This window comes from Podarcis liolepis (genome assembly GCF_965112155.1).
Source record: "Podarcis liolepis genome assembly, chromosome: 3".
Lineage (NCBI taxonomy): Eukaryota > Metazoa > Chordata > Lepidosauria > Squamata > Lacertidae > Podarcis > Podarcis liolepis.
This window is the reverse complement of record NC_139557.1, coordinates 61431207-61455016: the sequence shown is the minus strand read 5'-3', so window position 1 is coordinate 61455016 and position 23810 is coordinate 61431207. Positions and strand designations below refer to the sequence as shown.

The 23810-nt window shown below is 38.9% G+C and overlaps 1 protein-coding gene across 46 annotated transcripts in view; it reads right to left on the bottom strand.

Moving 5' to 3' along the window:
- Window positions 1–23810, bottom strand: part of EYA4 (EYA transcriptional coactivator and phosphatase 4) — a 110834-nt gene that overhangs the window by 70848 nt on the left and 16176 nt on the right. For all 46 annotated transcript variants that reach the window (XR_014524845.1, XR_014524846.1, XR_014524851.1 and 43 more), the window contains exon 2: window positions 22542–22640. Coding sequence is in view for 18 of the 46 variants with exons in the window: in XM_083498138.1 (XP_083354264.1) it covers window positions 22542–22574 (33 nt within the window). In the remaining 28 variants the exon portion in view is untranslated. The remainder of the gene's footprint in view (window positions 1–22541; window positions 22641–23810) is intronic.

The following is a 23810-nucleotide window of genomic DNA, read 5'->3' as shown; positions in this document are numbered from 1 at the left end:
TTGCACCATATATTTATATAGCAGCATTATAATACCAGAGTTTGCCATCATATCCAAAACAATATATTTACAAATGAATGTTGATCTATAAGTGTACTAATTTTTACTACTTCAAATGTAAAATTCATACTTTATAGCACCTTCAGATCTGAATGTTCAAATAATTCACAGCTTATTTTAGTAATTGATGCACAGTATATATGGAAGAAGCCAGGTTTCAGGGGGAAAGTTTGTGGCTCTGAAGGTGATTTTTAAAGTCACAGTATTCTACAAGAGTTCCTGTTCAGCAAAACAGAAAATAGAGAGATACAAAGTGGGGGTGGGGGGGTGAGGAGTGGTTTATCAGCTCACAGCTAAAAATTACTAGTGAAGTGGCCACCTTTCCTCATACAAAGTAAGTAATGATTTATGGCATACCATGATGTGTGAATGATGCCACTGAGAGAAAAAGAAAGGTTACAGATCAACTTCTGAGAAAAAATAGCAGGCAAGTGATATAAGACAAGGATTAAGTAATCTGTATGGAAGAATGAAAAACATTACATAAATAGAGACAAAGAAAGAGCAAAATTATAAGATGAAAACATTGGCTAAGATTCAATGGCACTTCCACACATGCAAGGAGAAGGGTTTCAGATTGCTGCCAATTTCCCCCACAACTGTAGACCCTATTCCACTTGCTTTGGAGGGAACATGGAGTTACAGACAGAAAGGAGGAGGCAGAAAGTACAGTTCACTAAATGGAACTCTACACTCAGCTCTTTGGATCCAAGCCACTGTACATCAAAGAAAAGAGGGAAGAAAATAAAGCACTAGAAATTAGATAACTGCAGAGATGTCCACATTTCAAAATGAATAACTAAATAAAATTAGCAAAGAAATGGTAGGAACTTGTGTAGTGTTCTCTTATGCCAGCCTTTTTTAATTGCCTATAAAATGAGATCCTTTGTCATAACTATCTGAAATGTGCTAAATTTCCTAACGTCAAGATTACTAGGAAGCCTACAAATTTCATACCACTGGATAGAAAACGATACTATGCTACAAGTAGCAGAAAACTGGCTGAGTTTCCCCTTAATGAAAAAGAAAAAGGGGATGAGTTTGAAAAATCAAAAAATGAAAACTAAATGAATGCAATTTGAATGGATGGAGGAATGAAACTACTTTTTGTTTGCATACCCTAAAACATAAAGCTATGTGAATGTGCAAGAAGGACAGAAATGTAGGGGATAGGACTCACAAATGTTTCGAAAATAGAGATATATTTGAAAGTACACTTTCAAAGAAAGTAAATAGAAATACTAATATAATATATATTATCCTTTTAAAAGAAAAAAATAGCAAAGGAAGTGATAAAAGAAGTTAAGATTCAGGTACAGTGGTACCTCGGGATACAAACGGGATCCATTCCGAAGCCCTGTTCACATCCTGAACAGAATGTAAGATGTGACAGCGCGTCCGCACGGGTCACGTTGCGCAGCTTCCGCGCATACCGTCATTTTGACGGTCTGCGCATGTGTGAGCGGCGAAACCTGGAAGTAACGCACTCCATTACTTCCGGGTCGCCGCAGAGCGCAACCCTAAAGCGTTGAACCTGAAGCCTATTAATCCTGAGGTATGACTGTACTTGTAGATGCCCAAGTTGGGAAACAAAAATAGGGAGAGAACAATCCCTGTGTGCATGTGTGTGCACATAAAGTTTCTTAAACAAGCTTAAGGGGGGGGGGGGAGAGAAAATGCATTAATTGCACTTAGTTCCCACTGAAATCAACCAATCTTTAGTCATGACTTACCTGTCCCATTTATTTCAATGGGTTCTAAGCAAGCCCAGATAATTATGAAAAGTATTTGTACAATTGTACAAGATACTGAAGGTAAATAAGAGTGTTAGAGCTGCTTATAGCCTAAAAGCAGAACTTATTTATTTAAAGTATTTATAAGCTCTCCTCTCAAGGCAACTTCTAATTCACAATAAATATTCTTTCATCAATTCAAAACTATAAAACTCTGTAACAATAGAGTTGATAGAGAACAAGAACTTGCAATAACATTTATCACAAACTGTATTCAATCCTGTAAGAACAGGAAAAAGCAGGAACACGCCAAATTAACAGAAGATACCCAAAGCATATGTGTAAACACAGAATGGGAGAAGCACTGCAGCCTGAATACAATATGTCCTTACATGTCGAAAACAACAAGAGAGCTTCAGAATGAAATTTTGATACTGGCAATTTGAGGTAGGGACGTGTGTGAATACTATATTTGAGGTGGAATTGATATCATCAGTACATGACATGCTATCACAATGGAAAAGTCACTGTTCTCTTAATAAGGAGAGCCTACAGCTGATATCTAACATAAGTCAGGCTAACTGAAATCAATGGATGCAAGTGCATTTCTTTCAATGATCTGACTTTATTTATTTTTTAAAATATGATATTTATTGAATTTTTTTTAGAATTACAAAAGAAAACAAAGCAGAAAAAGAAAAAGAAAAAACAAGAAAAAACAAACCACAAACAATACAAGTTCAAAAAACAAAAATACACCACAAACGCTCAAAAACAAATCCATCATTCTCAAATCTTCAACTGTCATTACCTTCTTTCTTTGACCTCCTCCTCCTCCCTTTTTTTGTATCTTGGTTATTAATTGTCGCAGCAAATTCTTTCCATATTTCATAATATTCTGTCATTACATTACCTTAATCTATTTTAATCTTATCTTACTATAAAAAACCTTAAAGCTTAAAACTTAAGTCTTATTTTTACCAACTTCTCATAACCATAATATTCTTACATAATTCTTTAAACATTTTTGCTAAAGCCAAGTAATTTCGTTCCAACATTTTTCTAACATTCATCAATTTTATAAGACAATCCTAGTAATAAAAAGAAAATAAAAACAATCCAATCTTCATCCAACGTCCCTTCCTCCTGGTCCCGGGTTTTGTCAGTCCTTTTTATCCCATCAATCTAGCGCATTAACCTGGCAATCTTGTATCCAAGGCCCTTAAGTCACTTCCATGTCCCTTCCGCAGCTCTTCTTCATATTTATAGCTGTATTTTCCTTTGTCTCCTGTTACTTTCACTCGTGGGAACTCCAGCTTAACAATGTTTTCGACCCTTCTCGACAAATCAGCCCCTTTTCCATAGTCCACACTAAACTCCATATGGTATTTAAGAACATGTTTCAAAGTCCCTCCAAAATTAAGAGCCCCCACAACCCCAAACATATCACGGCCCATTGCCAGACTTGAAAAGTCCAAACATCCCTGCATGGGGGGGGGGGGTCCTATCCAACCCCCCATTTCCAAACCAGACCAAACTTTATCTTTCCAAATCTGGCTTTTTCCAAGTTCATTTGTCAAATCCAAAAGCTCATGATCCTGCTGGGCCACAGCTCCCTCCATCTCTGGCACCCCAGATTCAGCAACATCCTCTTCCCTCATCCGTTCTGTCAGGGCATAGTCCTGATTTAATTCCTGGGTGGGCTCCATATAATTTCCCACTGCCTGTTCAAAATTTCTGATTGCATCAGTCATCAAGTCCGTCTTCTCATGTAGCTGTTCCAGTAGGGCATTTGTTTTACAGAGAGCACACAACAGAGCTTCTGAATACATTGTCCTGCAAGGTCAGAGTCTATTCCCACGATTGTAATCAGTAACAGCTGCAAGCTGGTTACAGTTTCACAGTCTCCCTCTAGGGGGAAAACTTCTATTTGTTCTTTCTTTTAAAGACAAGTCTGACAACAAAGTTTCCCTTTTCAGATATTTTGTCAATATTTGTTCCTTTAAAATGCGAAGGGGAACAATGGAATCACTATGTTTGTCTTCTTTTAGCTATCTGTCAAAGACGTTTGTCTCTGGTCAATGAGCTTCAAAAAACGTCAGTCCTGACACCCCGCTCCAGGATCAAGACGGTGGAAAGTTACTTTATTTTGCACTCACTTCTGCAGGTTTAAACAGTCCGAAAAAAAATCCCCCCTCTTCTCCTGCTTCTGAAGGGGGTTCAAGAATTTTAAATGATGAAAGTTAACCTTTTAGAAGCGATTTTCTGAGCTCTAGTTTGCCATGTATTTGCTTTAATCTATCTACCAAGAAACGGAAGGCTGACTTCCTGTTTAGACCTTCCCGTTTCAGTGCCAAATTGAAGTAAACTTTTAAGTCCAATTTTCCTTTTTACTCGCAAGTCCTTATTTAAAGTCCAATTGTCCGAGATTTAAGTAGTCACGGGTGATTATTTTAGAAGCCAAATTGTCCCAGGAAAAAGGCAGCGCTCTCCGGCAACGGCTGTGCGGCTTCACTCCACGGAAGAAGCAGTTGACTCTCAGCACCGCGCCACTTCCCCTTCTTCGCTCCAGAGCCCGTTAGTGGGTTCCTTTGCGGGTTGGGGGGGCGCTAAAGGTGCCTGCCGAGTCCCATGGTCACAGGCTTCATCTGCCTGTGATTTTTGAAAGGGTCCCCGCTTCGCCGTAGCGGTAAAGACCCGTTTCGCGTGGAGCTAGTCCCTCCAGATCAGAGGGAGTCCACCATTGCCGATGGCGCCACCCCGGAAGTCCCAATGATTTGACTTTAAATATGGCAAATGTTGGATATGAAATGTTGTTTTTACTGGTGAGCAATCTTTCCCAGCATTCCCTGGAGAATATGCACCAGTGTGATAGTGTGCGTATCTGTGGGAGTTAGTTTAAAAAGTTCCACCTTGACACGGAGTAAAATGAGGATTTTGCCAGTTTAAATGCTTTAAAATATTATGTTTAAATGTATCATTTTAAATAAAGGGATTATACAAACATGCATCCCTCAAAGAATGGGGTAAAACTAACAAGCAGTTAGGTTTTTATTGCACATCCCCAGTTATATGCTCAGAACACTGAGAATTTGCACTGAGAACAGAGTTCATACCCTATCAATAGGAAAACATGATGGTTGGAGCAAAAGCTCCTTCCATTTTTGCAATGGAACCTTTGGATCCAACCCATTTCTTCTAACATTATCCATTTACAGACATTTTCATCTTACCTATACTTCAAGGGGAGGCAGAGGTATGTCAAATCTTATTACCTTAAGAGCATGGGAAAGTTGGAAATGCCTGAAAACATCTAAAGTTTGGAAAACAGTTCAATATGGAGAATTTAAAAACTGGGTCCATTAAGGGATAGGGTCTTTCTACTCTGAAGATTTATTCTCAGAAAATGAGTTCCTTCCATTCGTGAAACCAAACTTTTAGATCCTGAAGTTTTAGCATTATTTTATACGTATCTGAAGGAGCATTAAAAATTACCGGTACACTTCTAAAAATATGAGTTTCACTAAAATTTATTTCCAATTTCTGCTTCAAATGTACACACACAATGCATATCTTTACCACAAAGAGAAAATATTATCATTTATATTCCCATCACAAATAGGATCTGTGAGCAAGGCATATCTTATGACGGTCCCACAATCCACTAGACTCTGGATTTTGTCACAATGCAGTTAAAGCCAGAAAAAAACACTTCAGCATATCCTTAACAGTAGCAGGACTCAGTCAGGCATGCAACAGGCAACCTGCCCAGGCTGGGGGGGGGGGGACTAAATTCCTCTCACGTTTATTCACCCAGCTCCTAAATATATAGCATCAGAAAAAAATATAAAACTCTAAAGCTATACAAAATAGTATGCTTATGTCTTCAATCTTTTGGGCATGCTAGTTTATTATAGTTTAGGCCCTATTTAGACATCTCTGCAAATGGGCAATTCATTTATTAAAAATAATAAATGGAGGAAATCAGTGTTCTGGAGTAATAAACCTCTTGTAAAGACACAAACCATCTTATTACTTCAAAGTCCTAGTAATAAAAACCAGGCTGGACTTTTGAACCTGGGAGAAATCTTTTTGCAAAAGGGCAATTCCAAAGCATGGTGTAAAAACAGAGGAGTTCATATCCGCCTACAAATGATGGGAAATGTGGTCTTTCTAGAAGTTCAACAGCAGTTAGGCTAATGGTCTGGGAATTGTCTTGACTTCATGCCAGTACAATTAAGGATCCACACAAAGTTAGAGCCTGTCAGTATAAAGTGAACATATTTTTCAGAAGTGTGTTTGCATAGCTAGATTTGCTCAAACGACCTATATTTAATTTGGCACAATACTAAAGATTTGGGACCGAACTATTATATATTTGTAGAAAGAATAGGAGAGTCTATTGAATTGTAGAGTAACTGCTGGAACTCCCATATCTGTCATTTAAAGAGCCAAATGTAAAACCTTTAAAAACAATTCATCTGTCTTTACACCGTTCCAAAAGAGAAACTGAAATCAACCAAATCAATTACCTTCCTTTTAAAAAGAAAATTCCTTTTATCTCTCAGGTAAATCATGCCCCCCAAAAATTCTTGAGTTTGAGTCATAAGGAGAAGTGTATTTTTTGCTTGCTTTACTGTTAGGAGAAAATATTTTGTACAGCCTCCAGCTAAGCAAATGCTTTAAACATACCACAGTAAATTAAATTAATATTCTTTAAAACATTTTCAGCCTAAATTCAAATACAATGGGTGAAATCCCATGCTGCTGTTCTGCTTGTAGAACAATTTTTGATACAGTGAAAGCATCTGCTTATGTAAAAGAGAGTAAGTAATTTTCTCAAATGGCTTGTTCACCCTGAAGCCTCTTGTGCCAGGTTCCAGTCGTGCTCCCCAACCTGTGAGATGTGAAGACTGTGCAGATGGATTGCAAGCTTTATAAGTAAATCCAAAAGACTTATAGCTCTTAGTTCTCAACCTCTTCCAACTTTTAATTTTGTTGTCATATTATAATGCTGTGTTGACACTTGTAACTGAAAGCTGTAACAATACCAGTCTTACCTTTTAAACATTCGAAACCACTAGTTGGCGGCTGGTCCAGTGATGGTCCACCACACGGTACTCATGGAAGGAATTGTTTTGACTGTTACAGCATGCCTCTGATATGCAGGTGCTTAAGGCAGCCCCTGAATACCATTGGTAAGCTGTAACAGCCACTCAAAACAACTCCCCATGCAAGCACTATGTGGTAAATCATCACAAGACCTGCTAACTAACAGGGTTAGTTAATGGTTGTCAAGAGTGATTTGAAGTTTGTTTAGTCAAAATTTGTCCACTACTTCTCTGCTGAAGAAACAGAGAGGTTTGAGTGGTGTCATTCTGATGTCACAAAATTGAGTGGTGTCACTCTGATGTCACAAGGTTGAGTGGTGTCACTCTGATGTCACAAAGTTGGGGTACAGGGAACTGCAGCAGCAAAGGAGAATCTGATTAAATTGCCTTCCCATCTCTTACATTGCTTTTTTGCCAAGTAAAAAGTTAGGTAAAGACTATTGTGGGTACTACTAGATTAAAGAAATAACCCTTAGAGGAAAAGTGCTTCAGCCTGCAGTTACAGAGCACTTATTTACTATGTTAATTAATTCAAGTGATATTTTCAATATGCATTGTTGGCAGTACTATAATGTCTGAGCTAAGAGGCACAGTCAACTAGGTGTAGTAAGTGGAATAAGTATGAAATGTTTGGACAAAACCCCTTAAATACTACTAAACACACACACACACGAAATAAAACAACTTCTGAACACAATAACAGAACAGAGATAAATACAACTGAAAAGTGTAATGCAACCAAACACTGAAAGAATGAGCCTGTGCTCTGAACAAAAATCAACATGGTATTAGTGTAACACATAAAGGGCTATTACAACATGCCATGCAGGGGCACAAAGAGAGACAAGATATGAAAAAAGTGAATTTGGAAAATTCTAACCTTGATATGGAGTGACTAAGATTACTAAATCCCTAGTTTTGCCTATAAGTGGAACTATTCCACTGGTCACATAACACATTCTTCTTTCACCTTCAGTGTATATGCACAGACTGAAAGTAAGATTTGGCAAAATTTAACAGAAAAAAAACCTTTATAAAAGGATTTACAGTGGTACCTCGGGTTACATACGCTTCAGGTTACACACTCCACTAAGCCAGAAATAGTGCTTCAGGTTAAGAAATTTGCTTCAGGATAAGAACAGAAATCGGGCTCCGGCGGCATGGCGGCAGCAGGAGGCCCCATTAGCTAAAGTGGTCTTCAGGTTAAGAACAGAAATCGGGCTCCGGCGGCGCGGCAGCAGCAGCAGGAGGCCCCATTAGCTAAAGTGGTCTTCAGGTTAAGAACAGTTTCAGGTTAAGTACGGACCTCTGGAACAAATTAAGTACTTAACCTGAGGTACCACTGTAGAAGCAAAGAGCATTTGGAAGATGGTTAATTGACTCCTCTTACTGGCTGTATTCACATGTTACAATAAGTGAGAGTTGGCTACTTCTTGTGGTTTATTGTGAATAAGTGGCCTGCTCAAGCACACAGGCCAACCTTTCCACAGTCAAAGACAAAAAACAAAATCAGAAGACTGCAATTAAGCTTGGTTTTCTGTGACATTTGAACCCACGATCTTGGTTTGTTGCTCCCTAAAAAGCCAGGATTGCTAGCCAGCCTAACCATAGTTTATTGTTGGTTTATGAATCTTGCTTGTTAAGAGATCAGCAAACCAGGATTATGAACTCGGAGGTCACAGGAAGCCAAACTTAATTGAGGCTTTCTGGTTTTCTTCTCCCACTTGTGTCGGGGAGAAGTAAGGAAGAAGTGATTGGGCACTATGAACCAGAATAATACTCATTCACATTAACCACAGTGAGTCAGCAATTCTGGATTATTGTGATTCAAATACAGTCATTGGCTCTTGCTGATTAGTCTAGCAATACTCACTCCTGCTTACTTTTAGGATTTGGGGTAGGGGTAGAATGTAATAGGGAAAACAGTTCTCTAAAATACTGATGTCTAAGGCAAAGTACCAAAAGGATAAGAAGAATTTAACTGGTGATCCACCAGAAAGTCATTTCATCACAGACAACTAGGAAAAACATGTAGCAAGAAAGAAGGCCTACTCTAAATTTACTCTGCAAAATTAGAAATCTTTCCTTTGCGTAATTAATGAAATGGCTATTTAAACTATTTACAGAAAAGATTATTTGGTAATACTCAGGCAACAAATCAGAGTTTTATTTGACAACTTTTAATTATTACCACTAGGCAAATACTGAACATTTATAATCTACAGATAATATAGACTATTCACCATAGACCTTATCTCTGAATTGCTCAACCTAACTGGATTTTAGATTAGAACCTCTTCAACCACACTCTTTCCTCTAAATACCTTTGGTCTGACAGATACCCAAGAATCCACCATATCCTCTATTTGCCATTTTCAACTCAAGGGTATTTTCACATGTAAGGTTTAAAATAAGGGGTGACTGTAAAGAACTTTATTAGTGTCCCCAGGCAGGAGCCTTACAGTCTGAGCTTTTTTTTTAAAAAAAGGCAAGTCTTTGGCCCTCCTAGAATCATAGAATTGTAGAGTTGGAAGGGACCCAAAGGGCTATCTAGTCCAGCCCACTGCAATGAAATAAAATTATTAAACAAAGTTAGTGGGTATCCTTCTAAGAGATTCTAGGACAGAGCTTTCCAAACTTTTCATGTTGGTGGCACACTTTTTAGACATGTATTGTTTCACAACTTAGTAATTCAGTTTTACTAGCAAACAGGACATTAAACTAAGCCCTTTCCAGCCCGGGAAGAGCTCAGGGAGCGTTTGCGCAACACACCTACACACCGCAGCCGACACACTAATGTGTCACAAAAATGTTTGGAAAGCTCTGTTCTAGGAAATGAGCCCATTCAGCTGGCCCTGCCTGTGAATGTTATTAGCCAATTAGTGAAATTGTGATTGATAAGTGGGATGTTCGCTCACCAGGCAAATGAAATCACAGGGGTCCTAAGGACCTGCTGTTTCCCCGCTTTAGTGCACTTTTCCTGCTTCTGTCTTGTTTTTTTAATAGCCCCGGGAATCTTCATAGTTCTCCCTTCCTTTTTTTCCTAACAAGCAGGACACATCTTACTTGTGGTGGGTTCATCTGAGATAAAGGACTCCCTAGAGAGGAAGTCCCTTTGTGGGTAGAGGTTAAAGAAACACCTCCCAAAATGACAAATGTGAAAAATTTGCAAAGAGGCTCAGGTATGGCTCCTGCTGTGGTAAATGGTATTGTAAATTTGCAGTGATGTACACAAGCCTAGATTTGTCCATCTGTCCCTCCCCTTGATCCTCTTAAATGTCCTCATAAACGGCTTTGGAAACAATTCTGTACATAGTTAAGCAGTTTAAAGTGCCATTGTGGGCAAGACATCACTATTTAATTTTACAATATAAACCCAAATATTTAGTTCTCCAGTAAATTTACACCACTCTTTCAAACTTGCTATAAACACTAACTAGTATGCTACACCAACGGTGACAGTGAAATTTATTAACAAATAATTGAGTATAGGACCATAGTCTAAATAAGATATATTAAGGCACTGCAGAAATGCCAATAACGCTTCATAAAAAGTATTACTGCAGTGAAGTAGGTCCTCAATTAGAAACAGCAGACACAGCCTTCATTTATTATTTATGCTGCTTTGTGCCTATGTCAGCTCCTGATTAATAATTAATTTTAATCTCATTATGGCAGATTTTATTACAGGCTAATTTAATTAAATGGTGAATTGGCTCCCAGATGTCACCATTTGTGCAATCTTTTAAATAAAGCTGACGATGACACAGATTTCGGGGGTGGGTGGGGGGTGTCCCAAATTTTAAAAATGCAGAACTCAACCAATTCCAACATTTTACCAGTGGGATATGTAATGGAACCTCCCACATATCCAAATAAAGATACAGACACAAATGTTCCAAGTGTCACATTTTTCATTCACACGGTCAGTAATACATGATATAGGACTAACCTATGCTCACAATGCTGCGTTGCACACTCAATTAGTTAGCAGTTTTCCATTTATTAAGATCTGGGATAAAGAAGCAATGGAAGGGAGTCCCTTTTAAGTTAAAATATCAAGAGTTGCTTGTCTCCAGCACTGATTGAAACATACATATCTACAGTGGTACCTCTGGTTACGAACTTAATTCGTTCTTGAGGTCCGTTCTTAAGCTGAAACCATTCTTAACCTGAGGTACCACTTTAGCTAATGGGGCCTCCTGCTGCCGCCGTGCAATTTCTGTTCTCATCCTGAGATTAAGTTCTTAACCTGAGGTACTACTTCCGAGTTAGTGGAGTCTGTAACCCGAAGTGTTTGTAACCTGAGGTACTACTGTATTTCTAGGCAAAACAGAATGCAATGTGTTTTAATATTAATTTAAGCTTCACTAAACTCAAATATTTTATATGCTGCAGACATACTAATACAGAAAACTAAGCGAATTTTACTTTTCTGAATCACTAATATCTCAGGTGATTGAACACTTACTTGAATGTATTAAAATGCTTAAACAATTAGACACATTTTTTTAAAAGAAGTCCCGAAATAATGCATATTAAGAATTATAGAAGTAAGCAGAGTATCATACTGAAGAAGGGGCAAATGTCTCACCTACAAAATCCACCTTGCTTTAAAGCATTGCATTATTATCCACACCACTATATAAGCACAGCACTTAGGGTATAAGTGTAGAATTCACATAATTTTAAAAAAGAGTGCCACATCTTTTTGTTTCCTCTATACTATGTTTCACAAATCCACCAACTATTATTGCAATCCTGAACTAGGATTGTAAAATAAAGATAGGGAGCTCTAAATTCACAGTAGGATTCAGATATCTAGAAAAACTATTCAAGCTTTTCTGTATGACTGCTGTCAACACAAGCCATCGATGGAGCTGTAACCTTAGAATCCACCATTGTTGCTCTCCCTTGTAGACGGCAAACATTGTTACAGGCTGAGTAGCAATCACTTACTGGTGATACAATTGGTTGTCAATTCAAGCTGTAGGTAACTTTATAGGATAATTACTAGTCTTACCCAAGTTGCTACCTGCTAGAAAGTTACCAGGAAACCTGTGAAGTTTGACTTGTTAGCCATCAACATAATGGTTATGCACTAGTTACAAAACCAAATTAATTTGGTTATACAGAGGCAACTACTAATGTAATCATCTTTCTTTAAACAAGAATTACAAATCTTTGTATTGCTTCTCTCTTCCACAGCTATGAGCTTAAGAGGAAACTACACCATTAGGTTTAGCAGTTATTCAACCATTCATTATGTGTTTTGCGCACATTTTCCATCATGACAATAAACTTCATATTTAAAAAATTAAAACACATTGTGATCCTCAGAGACAAGGAGAAACTGTTCAGAAGCTGATGAAAGGTATAAAGGGAGTTCCGATGAGCTGTTCATATTAGGCAGGATTGAATCTAAAGGTGTGCTCTTAAATACTACATCATGTTGAGAAATTAATTGCTCCAAATCTTGCACATATTAACTTGAGAAGTGCCAGCATACACAATGAATCTCTTGCATCCTCCCAAAACCTTTAATATTGAAATGAAAAGGGCGAAATCTAATTACAACTACTGTCAAATATTTTGAAAGCATGCTTGTTACAGATGAGAGCCTTTATATCATGGGGAACCTGTGGACCTCCAGATGTTGTTGGATTCTGGCTTCCATCAGCCCGAGCCATCTAGGCATATTTAGTCAGTGGGGATAGGAAACTGCCAAATCTAAAGGAAAAGGTCCAGACCAGACTTATTTTTCTGTACAGGTAGAAGGGGCCATATTCTCTTACCCAGATGCTTAGAAAGTTGAGGTAAATTTCATCTGATTTATTGATTTCTTTACTTACAAAACCATGAAGTATATAATAAAAACAAGTACGAAATAAACCAATGCCCTCCCCCCCCCAAAAAAAAACACATTTAAAGGGACTTGGCATAATCATCTGAGGCTTTTATCCAAGTGGCCCTGTCTAATTAGATACAGCAGGTAATAAAAGATAAAGGGCCTTTTTAGCTGTGGTTCCCCAGTTACAGAATGCCCCCTTCAGAATTTTGTATTTCATGTTGTGTTCACTGTTGTGTTTACCCTAATTAATGGGGATAAGGCAATCAACGACTATAAGCCATAATGACTAAATGGCACCTATAGGATCAGAGGTGGTAGGACTCACAACACCAGTTGCTGGGAAACAGCTTTTGGCGTGAAGCGGCCAGCATGACTAAACCGTTTCTGGCGCAACGGAACACTGTGAAGGAAACCAGAGCGCACGGAAACGCCGTTTACCTTCCCGCCGCAGCAGTACCTATTTATCTACTTGCACTGGCATGCTTTTGAACTGCTAGGTTGGCAGGAGCTGGGACAGAGCAACAGGAGCTCTTTCATAACACAGCAAGCACCTGTAATATTCTTATTCTTAAGGATTTCTAACGTCAGCTCGGGGGTTTTAATGCATGGCTTACCCCATCCTTAGTCTCATAAAAGGATTATTCATGGCAGCACTAAAAAAAAACACCTCTAGAACTAACACAATTCTATATGGATCCCCAGCCTGCTAAAATTAATGCACAGCTGATTTAATCATCTTTGAATGATTCTGAGAATAGATCTTTGGTGGTCTAAGAAAGAAAAGGAAACCTTAAGGTTACACTGCAGTCTGTGTTTCTCTGTCTCTCTCAGACCCACAGTGCTAACTGCAGAGCAAAAGGTATGGCATAGGGAGTTTTCATGATTTAATCCAAGATGTGTTAATTTAACAGCACACCACATTCATGCGAGACACAAATAAGAGTAATAATCCAATCCTATGTTCAAATCTATAACTATTTTGGAAGCCCCTGACACAAATATCCTAAACTATATGCAGATTCAAATAAAGGCAGATTTTAACATAACCTCTCTCTCTTTCTCAGTCTCATGCCCACCCACTCCTCCTTTCTCTCATACATTGTATGTATTTATTTAGCAATTTTATAAGTTACAATCTTTTTCCATAAACCATGAACAATAAAATGTTACATTAAAAATATTAAAACATTAAAGGATTAAAATTTGTCAACAAACAGATAACTAGTAATACAAAGGTGGCCACAACTGAGAGAAAGCTTGGTTAAGCAGGAACTTACAAGCCCCCTGCCACCAGTCAATACCATCCAAATGTTATATCCAGCAAAGGAAGAAACCTATGTGCACTGAAGATAAGTAAAAAAGTTAGTCAACCAGCACATGATGTGCTTTTTATTATTAAGGAATGAAGCATGAAAAATGCATTCCAGAAAATATTTACCCATTTTAGAGATGGGAACATAAAACTTAAATTGGAGAGATGAACAATATCAGAAAGGGTTTTTTTAAACATGATACAGTGGTGCCTCGCAAGACGAAATTAATCCGTTCCGCGAGTCTCTTTGTCTAGCGATTTTCTCGTCTTGCGAAGCAACCCTATTAGCGGCTTAGCGGATTAGCGCTATTAAAGGTTTAGCGGCTATTAAAGGCTTAGCGGCTATTAAAGGCTTAGCGGATTAGCAGCTTAGAAAAAGGGGGGGGGGATTGGGGAAAAATCGGAACACTCGCAAGACGTTTTCGTCTTGCAAAGCAAGCCCATAGGGAAAATCGTCTTGCAAAGCAGCTCAAAAACGGAAAACCCTTTCGTCTAGCGGGTTTTCCGTCTTGCGAGGCATTCGTCTTGCGGGGCACCACTGTATATGACAAATTTTAAAACCTGTTATATTATGAAAAATCCTTCGCTTTTTCTGAATGTGAGATAGTGGTGACATATAACAGGGGACTACTATTGTCCTTATGTTCTTCTGCACTTGTCAACTTCCTGGATATATTTTATTTATTACATTTCAGAACAGTGCTCCCAGTTTTCCCTTTTGCCCGGTTTGTCCTTCTCACAACAACCCTATGCAAGGGACTGATTGGCTCATGGTTACCCTCAGTAAGCTTTCAGTATACCCAGCTGTTCTATGAGCAAAGTAAGAAGAAAAAAATGAGGTTTTCATACATTTTAAAATTTGATTCAGTTCATATCTTACCTAATCCACACTTTTCAAAACAATATGCAAATTGAAACACAGCCATTTCATAAAATTTACATTTTCCCAAAATTTGCAATGCAGTTTTCCAACCACGCAATGTGCACAAAAAGGCCTACACTATGGTATGCATAAACTGCATGTATTAGTGAAAATGACACAAATGCATTATTTTAGGGGAAACTTCTTTGCAAAAAATTGGCAAACTTCCATAGAAGAACGTGTATCTTGTGAGAAATTCAAACTATGATGCTGATAAATTTCATGAGAGCTTTTAAAAAAGAAAATTGATGTGGAAATATGGAGAACTGAAGACAGAAAAATATTTAAAAACTGAACAAATCCAAAACTGACAGACTTGTCTATCCCACTGGAAACTGACAATGAGGACAGTTATAAACTGACAATGAGGACAGTTACAAATTGTATCCTATATCACAACTAACTGCTGCGACATCAGTTGCTGATGCACCAGAGATTGGGAATGTAAGGTCAGAGCAGTCCACAGGTTGTCCTTTCCTCCTCTTGTCTGAACTGAAGATGCAACATGATCTGACATTCTACTTAGAAAACTGGCCAGCAGCACAACCTAGCAACCGTTAAGTCCAGGGGTAGCCAACTTGGTGCCCTTTAGATGCCGTGTGGCTACAACTCCCATCAGGTTAATGGGAACTGCAGTCCAAGAACATTTGAAGGGGACCATATTGGCCATCCCTGCCTTAGAGACAACGCAAGAGCTTACGCTTGCCAACACCATTTTTACTACCATAAGAGAAACTCCTTTTAAGGAGTATGAACACAGTCATCCCTCCTTTTAACAGTTTGTGAACATTTAACTTTAACAGTTTGCAGCAAGATGTCTGAGGTAGGAGTAAGCTGCACCATTTCCTTTCTCAGGCACCCAGCTACCAGGGATTTTGTTCCTCAACCAGGAAAGGGCAATGAGTCACAGCAGTAATCAGGCCAGTTAGTAGGAGAGAAGTGTCATGTTAAAAAACAACAACAACAACAACAAAAACACTTTTCATTCAGTAATATGCTAGAACCAATAATTAACTTTTAAAAAGGAAGGAAGGGAACCAACTACATCCACAGCACTTAGATCTCCCTTTATTACACATGGTTAGTATCTTCATGAACTTATCTAAAAGACTGAGTTAAGCATTTGAAAGATCTATTGAAAACAGACATTATAAGTTCATCTTAGGTTGGGTAGTTCACAAGTCTCTGTGGCTTTGTTTAATGTTTTGTATTTCTCTCAGAAGGTTGATAAAGAATGTATAATTTATTATTCTGTGTATATTAATCGCCAACGTGTTGCATGAGTCGCACTACTTGTATCAGCAGCACAGGTTGCATTTTTCTAGTAAATTTAATTATAGCTTTTGTATGGAACCAGGGATAGCCAATGAGGTGCCCTTCAGACTCATCCTTGACCATTGGCCATACTGGCTGGGCTAATGGTAGTTGGGTCAAACAATAGTTGGCTACCTGTTATTAAACAATTGTCTTGGTTTTATTTCAGAACTTCATTTATTTATTTTAAATATTTCTTATCCACACTTCATTGCAATGTAATTCAAGAGAAGGTTACATTTAAAATACTAGCCCATATACATACTACAACCACTAACACCATAAAAGCGGGAAAATCACAATGAGAAAAACTGTAAAATGGCATCAGTCCAGGCACAAATATCCAGAAAGGCTTGAGTGAATAGATAGGTTTTTATCTAGTGAAGGAAACAAAGAGGATGCCACCAACAACAAAGTACAGTGGTGCCCCGCAAGACGAATGCCTCGCAAGACGGAAAACTCGCTAGACGAAAGAGAGTTTTCCGTTTTGGAGGTGCTTCGCAAAACAAATCTCCTATGGGCTTGCTTCGCAAGACGAAAATGTCTTGTGAGTTCCTGCGGGGTTTTTTTCCTCCCCCCCCTTTTTCTAAGCCGCTAAGCCGCTTATCAGCTGATCCAATAAACCGATAAGCCGCTAATAGCGCTAATCTGCTAAGCCGTCAATGGGCTTGCTTCGCAAGACGAAAAAACCGCTAGACGAAGAGAATCACAGAACGGATTCTTTTCGTCTTGCGAGGCACCACTGTACTCATAGTATCTCTGAGGGGAGGAAGTTCTAAAGGTGGGGGGATACCATCCCAATAAAACTTTGTGACAATGCAAATTTGTTCACAGTCACATGACATTTTATTTAAAAACATTTCTAAACTTACTCTAGAGTTTTATTAATATTACTCAAACCTAGAGTAAACTGCACATAAAGTTTACTCTTCCATATTTCTCTTCACCTTGAAATATGGACAACATGTGTTCATTATCAGGGACTGGTCTGAAGTTACTTTAATTCTTAATGTCTTAATCACTCACACTTATTAAATTATTTAAAGGAGTTTGAACAGAGATTAGATGGTTCCCTGTAGCCAACGACATTAAAAATTCTGTGTTCCCAGAAGCCTGAAAAAGGGGCAGCAGAAAAAGTGCCTGTGAGAGAGCATTCTTTCATGTGCTTTTCCTAGTTTCTCAGCGTTCTAAAAGTAGGGAATTGGAAGAAATGCTACAAGGAGTGACTTTGCATTTTGTTTTCAGAAATATTACACTGGGGAAAGCTTTTGCAGTTCCTGGTTCTATTCATTAGTCTGCTTCTTGGTAATCTTTAGCCAGCTATTCTACCATTTCAGGCTGAACACATGTGTTACAAAGAGGTATACATCTAAAACTTGAATGCAAGCCAGTTTTAGGATGTGTACATACTTCCTTTCCCAAAGAGGTAATTCTGCCATACAAGATGGAACAGTATATAAACCACAGACCTCTAGGTCTTGCATTGTGGCTTCTATTATAAGAGCTTATGGGAATCTGGAAACAGAACCTTTTTTCATGATGCCTTAGGGCAAGGGTAGCCAACATGGTGCCCTCAAGATGTTTTTAGAGTCCAGCTCCTGTCAGCCCCAGCCAGCTGTCAATGGTCAGAGATTATGAACGCAGGATTTCGTCAACATCTGGAGGTCACCATATTGGCTCCCCCTTCTCTAGGGTAATATTTGTTGAAGTGAACTAGGTATAAAGAGGGTATGCGAAGACTAGGACCCAACATGTGAGAAGAATTTTAGTAAAACTTTAAAAAATATGGCCATACTGGCATGGGCCAACAAAGGAAGAACTTTGTTACTTACATGGTAGTATCAAAGTTCACTGCAAATATGACTATAGCTGGATAATTAACTCCCCTAAGCCCACACACTATCATCCTCTCTCCTGATTGGCAAAAGGAGCTTTTTAGAAGTAAAGGTTTTCAAGAATTCAGAAGTGATATCTGTTACATATATCATCCAGAGTCAATCTGACTGTCCAGCAACTGACTGCTATATGCATTACATTCTCAAGAAGAAATGTCTACTTGCACTTACAGGCTGAGTTTAAAGACATCTGTAAGGGTGAAATACACATTACACATGATGTATGTGGCACCATATTTCATTGCTTCCTCAATCTTCCTTGCTCATCAACACTTCACCTGCCTGCTTCAAACGTTCTGGGCCATGCTCTTTTTGTGGTCATACAAGTTCCATGGGGTTTAACAGAATTTAACTACCAACTTCTGTTTCCATTCTGCTCCCTTGACTTCAGCACGGTGGCTCATTCAAAGCTAGCTCTTTCAACCAGACATTTCACTACCCTCCAATATGGCTGAAATATTGCCCAAGGAAACACTAATGGTATTATAAAAATATATATAAACACCCTGGAAAAAATGGCTAAAGAAAGAAAGAAAGAAAGAAAGAAAGAAAGAAAGAAAGATATCAGCAATGTTATCCTATTTAAATTAACTATTATAATTGAAGTAAAAGTTGGTTTTTTGCAAGTTTCAATTTTTGTGTCAAGAAATGAGAACTTTTCATCTAAAAGGCCTGTCAAGTTATGTGAAAATCAAAACTGTTTTCCTGCCTTGGATACATTGCTCTCAGGGAACTGTGCAGAAATTCCCAACTGAGCATTTATTTTTATTTTTCAAGGCTCCAGAAAATGGTGTTAGGTCATAAGGTGAGACCTGTTATCATGGGGACTACATAATCTCTAAGAGTTTTTTTAATACAATAACCCTTCCCCACCCCCTGAACTTGGTTTAAAGGGTTTCCACAAAATGTTCTGCAGGTTATGTTTTGTTTTGTTAAAGGAACAGTTCCAAAGTAAATTTGTGTACTGGGGCAGCTATAAGGGGCTGGAACCCAAATCCTTGAAGAACTGCTGCTAGTCAGACAGTAAAAAAAATAAATCATTTAGTTCTTGAGCACCTAAAACGTCAAGGTACCAGTTAAAATGAGTGAGCTGTTGCCATGTTAGAATTTCTTTTTTTCCAGGTGTAGACAAGTGGCAAATATACCGGTATATTTGATGTAGTGTGGTAATAACAAGTTCTCAGAATTCTGTCTTTATTATTTGCTAAGCCGGGGGTCTGCAACCTGCGGCTCCGGAGCCGCATGTGGCTCTTTTACATCTTTGCTGCGGCTCCGGGGCGGATACTAGCGAGGGGAGGAGGCACGTTGTGCGCCCCGACACTCCTCATTGTGGCGGGCGCTGTACTGGCTGTGACGTCGTATGGGGGCGGTGCGTGCGTTAGTCACGCACCGTCCCGACGTCACCTTCCCACCCGCTGTCAGATCGTGGCTCCGGAGATATATTTGTTTTAAATGTCGCAATGGTTTTGCAGCTCCCAGTTGTTGCTTTTTCTTCGGAAACGGGTCCAAGTGGCTCTTTTTGTCTTAAAGGTTGCAGACCCCTGTAGCTAAGCTATCATGTAGCTAAGCTGCGGCTCCGCCCCGGAGCCGCAGCAAAGATGTAAAAGAGCCACATGCGGCTCCGGAGCCGCAGGTTGCAGACCCCCTAAGCTATCATGGTCACAGCATGCCAATGAAACATTAGTCAAGCAATCTAAAGGCAAAACAGCATGTCAAACTTTGGGAGTACTGGATGGATGAACCATGTGTGATTACATGCTCAAAGCAAACATAGAACTTAAAAAAATTAGATTCATGAAATGTCATGCATCTTTTGCTAATAGCACTTTCAAACACATTTTCTTTACCCATCCCCACCCCCAAAGTCTGACTCCCCAAACTCCCCAAATTAAGTTTCCTTGAAATGCTCTGAGACCAATAGATTATGAGTTCACCCAGAAAGGTGATTCCTATCCAGCAACTGCCAATCCATTTCCAGACCAAATTTTAATCTTGGCTGCAAATGTGTAACTTAGCTGCAAGGCAAGCAGTTACTATGGGTTGGTTTGCAGAAAGAAGTAGTGGCAAGGCCAGTATGGCAAAATATTGAACCAATCTGGTACCACTTTTGTCTTTTCCAGGAGCAACACAGTCCCAAACAGAGATGGATATCTTCTAACATTTAACAAGTAGTGCTTTAATATCAAAGGAAATTGTATTGTTGGGAAAGGATAAGGATTAGCAGCAAGGCCAAGAAAAGCAAGACATGGGCTATATACCCTTTCACCTACTGCTATGGAAGTAAAGCAAATTTGCATGCATCATTTTAATGTCCTGTTCTTAACATGTCACCAAATTAAACCAAGCTTAACTACATATAACTGTGAACTTCACATTTTACAGTAGTTGAATCTATTGTTTAAGCTAAAAATCAACTAACCCAAATATGCAACCTTATATGAAAACTTCAGGATGAAATTACATGAGTTTCTAATAAAGCCTCTTTTGAAATAATATACCGGGAAGTTAGCCACTAGATTATTTTTCTTTTTAAAAAGTTGACTGAATGGTAAACAACATTTTAGAAGTAAAACAAAATACAGAACAGAGTTAACATCTCTATCACAGGCATATGGTTTGCTTACTACAGTCATACCTCGGGTTGAAATAGCTTCAGGATAAGTATTTTCGGGTTGCACGCTGAGGCGACCCGGAAGTAACGGAGCGCGTTTCTTCCGGGTTTCACTGCTCGCGCATGCACAGACGGTCAAAATGATGTCACACACATGCGCGGAAGCGGCGAATTGCGACCTGTGCAGATGCGCGAACATGGTTTGCGTTCACTTCTGGATGCGAACGAGGCTCCGGAACGGATCCCATTTGCATCCAGAGGTACCACTGTATTCCAAAATGTAAAGTGCTACAAAGGTTATGTGTTCATGCCATTAAGTGTCTTGTAGGGAAATGCAACATAATATAATCTTTTTAAGTAACTGAACATATGAAAAAGATCCTTAGATCCTTTAAGTTTTCAAAAAAGTGTAATTGATTTAAGGGCAAGAGAGCAAAGTTAAGCATTAGTGGACATAATGGCAGGCTTTCACCCATTCAAGAGCTAGACTGGAGAGCAGCCATACAAAAATAATACAGTCATACCTTGGTTCTCAAACGTAATCCATTCCGGAAGTCCGTTCGACTTCTGAAAAACATTCGAAAACCAGGACGCAGCTTAAGATTGGCTGCAGGAGCTTCCTGCGCTGAAGCGGAAGCCGCGTCGGACATTCAGCTTCCAGAAAACATTTGAAAACCGTAACACTTACTTCTGGGTGTTTGGGAGCCGAAACATACGAGTACCAAGGTGTTTGAGAACCAAGGTACAACTGTAATTATGAATGAATCCTGTTCCTTTTACAGTACCAGAGCAATTTACTTCAGAATAAAAATGTTTCATACTTCCAAGACAAGAACCCAGTTCATATAAAGTATAAGTACAGTGGACGCTCAGGTTGCGAACATGATCCGCGCGGGATGCACGTTCGCAACCCACAGCGGCGCACCTGCACACGTTGCGATTCGGCGCTTCTGCACATGCGCAACCCCCGAAACCTGTAAGTAACCCGTTCTGGTACTTCCGGGTTTCAGCAGATCCATAACCGAAGAAAACACAACCTGAAGCATCTGTAACCTGGGGTATGACTGTACAAGATATTTCACTATTCACATTAGATCACCTCTAAAGATATAGGGCCAGATTTAACAAATCCTGTGTGCTAGTGGAAGCCAGCCACTCCTGGTCACTACCCAGGCACCAATGTATCTAGGCACAAATGGCACAGTTCCCAAAGTTGAAAAAAAAGGAAGGCTTGTCTTTTCAATGTTGGTAGGTTCCATGTCATTTAGAAACAGAAAATCACTTCAGAGAGCACTATATCAACCAACATCACTCTCACCCACACTTTGGGGAAAATGTCCCATTTCCTAAGGGGAGGTACATCAGGTTGCTGAGTGTGATGTAATGTGCTTCCCTGTTTTTGGACCAGCCAGCTCTTTTCCCTACCCCATAAGATATGCACTGCCTGCACAACTAGCATAGTATGCATTGCTTCTCATTGGCTCAAGGAAGCCCCTCCCACTGTGAAATGGAGATGACTCCAGGCAACTTTTCAATAGTATCTGAACCCAAGCCAAACATTAGAGCTTTCTACACATATATCAGTGTTTCTTACACAGACCTTCAAGTTCTACCCTACTTTATAACACGCAGCTACATACCAATTCTAACAACAAACTGCAAAATGAAAAATATTTTTGAACACAGCACATAGGAAAAATTAATGAGTTTATTTAAGCAATTTTTTACTTACTGACTGTTCATTTAAATCCTGAGTGTCTTCCATGGAGGTAACTCAGTTTTCTTTTCCTCCAAAGAGAAGTAACTTCCCTTTTAATTGTAACTGGATAGCCTAATATTAAAAAAAAAGGTAAGCAAAGTGTTAGTTTGGTTTTACATTCACAAACAAAACACTTCATTATAACATGCACAACTTGTTAGAAACCAGCTCCTTTGGGAAGTCACTGATATGCACACATAGCAATTCTTTCACATCAACAATAAGTATCATTTTAAATACAGCAGCTAAAAAGATTTGAAAATGTCTAAGGGCAGAATTAGATGTTAAGCTGAATACTAGACCATCACTGATAACAAGTCCCGCATTTTACTCCCCCTCCCTTCTCCTAACTTTAAGGCTGAAATACGTATATGGGAGTAAGTCCTATTGAAGTTTGTTTTTGAGTTGCACTGTTGAACTGGATATTCTGGGTAATATCTAAGTCAAACTCAGCACACACCCCAAACTGAGGTTACATTTACTTCAATGGGTCTACTCAAGAGTACAACCAACATTAGACATCATCCAATTTACTCATACTGTAACATGATAATGCTGTGCAGTTCCTGGTTCTACATCTAAATTATTGTTTATTGCTTGTGGGAAAATGTAGTTAATGTAGTTAAGTGACACAGATGTCTAAATGTCATGGGGAGGGGTAGGAATTGAGACTGGCCTGCCAGCTATTCTCAGTGGTAAGCCCATGGCAAGTGTAAAATAGAGTTCCACCTTAAATGCAATTTTTTTAAAATGTAAATGCTAGCCCTTGGCAGGAACCTTTTGCAGATACTATTCTGGAATGAACCAGCAAAAATATGAGGCAGACATCAAAACTACAAGGATAGTCAGCTTTATTACACTCCCCTGCCAAGAAATATAATCTAGGATTTTGTGCTAACTCGCTGACTTTTTAAAGGGATCACATTAACACATATAGAAAATATTGTGTGGGTACTGTAATATTTTTCAGATGGATTCACGAAGAGGATTCTAGATTCCTGCATTCATTTGTTCACTTCTTAAAAAAGATGTTATATAGTTTCCTATTTTCCAAATGTTAATAGTCAACAAATCTAAAAAGCCAACCTGTGAAAGCAGAGGGGGAAGATATATGCACTGCTGCAATTTTAATAAGTCTAATTTCACACTTCTTTTTAAATGATAGAATCTCTCTTTTGTATTCACAGTTTGCCCCAAACAGTAACTGTTAATTTTTCACAATGGCAACACTTTTAGACAAAT